General features: G+C 39.0%; 1 protein-coding gene across 1 annotated transcript; it reads left to right on the top strand.

Moving 5' to 3' along the window:
- LOC132152377 (syntaxin-19-like) lies at nt 1-3279 on the top strand. Its single transcript, XM_059561140.1, has 2 exons — nt 1-206; nt 2074-3279. Exon 2 carries the CDS (start codon nt 2171-2173, stop codon nt 3074-3076), a length of 906 nt encoding a protein of 301 aa, XP_059417123.1. The 5' UTR covers nt 1-206; nt 2074-2170; the 3' UTR covers nt 3077-3279.
- The last annotated feature ends 645 nt before the right edge of the window (nt 3280-3924 follow it).

Raw genomic sequence — 3924 nt, 5'->3', positions numbered from 1 at the left:
ACATATCTGACACCAGTGGAGCAGAGGGAAAACTCACACTAGCACATATTTGTGTTGACTGGAAGCTGAGAATATGCCAAGGACTTCCTGAACACTTCAACTGGTCTGACCTCACAAGTTCATGGCCGAATCAAGTGTTTGCTAAAGTTCTGGGCAACTTAAAATGAAGCAATATTCAACCTTCCAAGGATTAAAAGCAATAAGAGGTAATATTGTTTTTGTTGTTCTACTAATCAGTTTAGTAGCGAGAAGCCATGATATACTGATATCCAGGATTTAGATATTTAAGAAATATGCAGCCTTCTCTGAATATCAATGGAAGGTAGCTAGAGAAATGATCATACTCATTGTTATCAAATAGAAAGAAATATATACTAAACAGTTGTTTTTGTTAGTGTTGTGACTGATATATTAATTTAATTAAATTATCACAGAAATACAGTTTCACAGTAGTATGGTGTGATAAAAACAGATGCATAGTTGAGCATTTCATAGAAAGGCTATATGCAAATAAAATACAAAAGATATATAAACAAATATTACAGCGCATATTAACTGTTACACAAATATAAAATGTAATATTACCTACTAATAAAACAATACTTAAAAAGTATACACTTAAGGGCAAACTAAATGTGTAGAGTACTTCTATTTCTAATTTCAGTTTGTATGTGTGAGTGTGTTGCTTAATGTACTAACAGCATTTATGGCAAACTAAAATATACATTAATGAAGGTTTTATTGAAACATGTCGTGTATGAATGATGCCGCTGAAATATGGTACATATGAACTCTAAACGCATTATTGAATAACAAACTAGTTAAAATTATACTTAATTAATTATAATCAAATAACACATTTTACAAGGTAGTCAACACATCAAAATAAGTGTAATCACAACGTTTATATCAATATGATATATTAATTACTGATTGTCAAAAAGGACCACCATGACACAGTTGGACCAGCGGAGTGGAATCATATCATCATATCAGCTTGTATATAACATAAAACATTAAATGGTTTATATGGAAAGCAGAGAGATTCTAATAAAAGACTAAAGAGGCACCTAGTTATAATTTGATACGACCTAGTTTGATCCGAATTCAGTAAAGCAACATCAGCTGAAGGCTGGATTATAGAGTGTTGTGCAATGCATTGGTGTGACTTCTTGGAAGTCCTCCAGCAAACAAAGCCCACTCTTATATTCATAAGCTTTCGCCCTTAGGAGCTCGTTTGGGCTGTTCTCACACACACATGCAACTGCAATCTTTCCTGTTTGAAATCCCTCTGGTAAGCAGATAGCCGGTGATTTGGAGTGCTCTATGTTACTTTCCTCAGACAAACTTGGTATAAATTGTCTCTGGTATAACCCATCCCTTGGTGTTATGCCCACTTTCCAAAACCACAGTCCAGGCAGCTAGACTAAGGATAAAAACGGTAGCAGTCATGCATCATACTTTCTGTAAAGCAAGCCAGTCAGTCAGCTATTTGGAAGCAGATTCCAGTGAATGTGTTAATATATCATGTTCAGTACAGTGTCAGAACAGTCTTTATAAATTACAGTGGTCATGATGAATGTGCAGCAGTGATATGTGGATTGGGTTTTGAATAAAAGCCTTGGTTTAATCCCTCTTTTAAAACAAGAGCTGCAGCTAAAGGCCTAATGCATGCATTTTACTAGTAAAGCACACAATCACATGTCCTTTTAATCACACACACACACACACACACACACACACACACACACACACACACACACACACACACACACACACACACACACACACACACACACACACACACACACACACATATATATATAATTAAAGTTTTTTAAATTAAACATATGAACAAAAACTATAACAGTACATTAATCATTGTAAAAGAACACTGGTTAGAAGAAAATAAAAAAAGAATAACAGGATACAGGTTTGAACATGAGGGTGAATTAAATATCCTTTACAGGTGAACTTGTCTTTTAGGAATTAAAATTGTCAGTGCAAAAGAACTGATGCATTGCAAATGAGGACGGAAAAGATCAAATGTGACTCTTCTCTGGTTAATTACAGGGTATGAGAAGCAGAGGAACATTCTACAGACAGACAACACTCAAACCCAAGAGAAAATCTGACCTGGTCCCCATCAAGGTCTTCTGTCTCTGCAGTGATGAAGGACCGCATGGAGGAGCTGCGTCAGCGGATGAAGGCCAGCGAGAAGGTGCTGGACAACAACACCTTCAGTGAGGAGGAGGAGGACATGGACCCGTCCTCGCTGATAGGCCTGCAGGCCGTGATCTTCGAGGCAGAGCCCGTCCAGGACAGCTTCCTGAAGGAGGCTCAGAGCATTCACAACAGCATCGAGGAGCTGAACTCTGAAGTCCGTAAGTTCGGTCAGCAGCAGAGAAACTTTATGGCCACTATCAGGCGATTCAGCATCATGAAAAAGGAGAGCAGCATGACGCGAGACATCAAGTTGATGGCTGAGAGCCTGCATAAAAGGTTAGATGCGCTTTCCAAGAAGGCTAAGCAAACCGAAGCCGAGCTAGGCCCTGACGTCACCACGTCCCGTATCCAGAAGGCCCAGCACGCAGCCCTCTTTCACCAGTTCCAGCAGGTAATGCGCCAACACAATGACGCGATCCTGAACAAGCAGCACAAATGCAAGCAGTTCATCATCCGGCAGTTGGAGGTATCGGGCCGCGAGGTGTCCGAAGATGAGGTGGACGACATGATAGAGCAGGGCAAGTGGGAGATCTTCAATGAGAACATCATAGTGGATGCAAAGATCACCCGTACGCAGCTCTCAGAGATCGAGCAGCGCCACAAAGAGCTCCTGAACCTGGAGAGCAACATGAAGGACCTGCGAGATCTCTTTCTAGAAGTGTTCATGCTGGTGGAAGAGCAAGGCCACCAGATCGAGAACATACAAGCCAATGTGGAGAAGACGCAAGACTACGTAGCAGTCACGAAGGAGAAGTTCAAAACGGCTGCGAGATACAAGAAGAAGAACCCTCTCAGAAGACTTTGCTGTTGTTGCTGTCCTTGGTTCAGCAGGGCAAGGCTGGCAGAATAAACTATGGGAAAGTTTCTCATTTGCTGCTCTCTCAAGGGCCGAGTACACTAACTGCAGACACTGACCTCTGTCTGATGAAGATAAGAAGCAAGGGCACAAAGCACTTTTGGACAATATTAAAACAGGAAGGCTCCATAGCAATGGAGACAGTTGGGTGTTGACATGCAATATGAATGCTTATATAAAGATTTCACAAAAGGTTATTATGTCGTTACATCACATCACTTCAAATTATCAAAGGTAAACTTAGTTTGTATTTTATTATTGTGGGAAAGGTGCACTATTTTGGATGTCAGTTCAATTTTATTTAACTGACTTCTGTTTTTTTCCTTTCAGTATTATTTTAAATTGATATTTTTTTAACCTATCGTCTGCTTTAGATTGATCAAAAAACTGAGCAGAAAATCACACATTCTTTCTTAAGAGATAAGACTTAGCAAATGTGCCCTATATTTTCAGGTAAAAAGTCTACTGAAAGATTTCTGCAAGTCCGCATCTAAGGGGGCATTTACACAACACTGTTTTAAACTAAAGATGGAAATAATAATAATAATAATAATAATAAGTTTTGGCCATTCATTTACACAACGGTATTTTGGGTGCCTGAAAATGCAAACTTCACAAATGGGTTAAATTACACCTTCAGAAAATACAAATAAATAATGCGCATGCATATTACGCGCTCAGTGTTTCGTCAAAAGTGAAAACTTTTTCGTTTTAGTACATCGTTGTTGTGTAAATGTACCCAATTGTATTAAAAACAGAAAAGCTTTTCCTTGGTGTTTTTGAAAAGTTTTGCACACAGCTGACTGTGTTGTCAGAACGTTAACATGGTTCTGTGAAAAGGA

The sequence above is a fragment of the Carassius carassius genome, chromosome 11 (genome assembly GCF_963082965.1).
Source record: "Carassius carassius chromosome 11, fCarCar2.1, whole genome shotgun sequence".
Lineage (NCBI taxonomy): Eukaryota > Metazoa > Chordata > Actinopteri > Cypriniformes > Cyprinidae > Carassius > Carassius carassius.
This window is presented reverse-complemented; position numbering and strand designations above follow the sequence as displayed.

Bases quoted from the DNA above. Each gene is read 5' to 3' on its own strand.
- LOC132152377 (XM_059561140.1), top strand. From the start codon at position 2,171: ATGAAGGACCGCATGGAGGAGCTGCGTCAGCGGATGAAGGCCAGCGAG.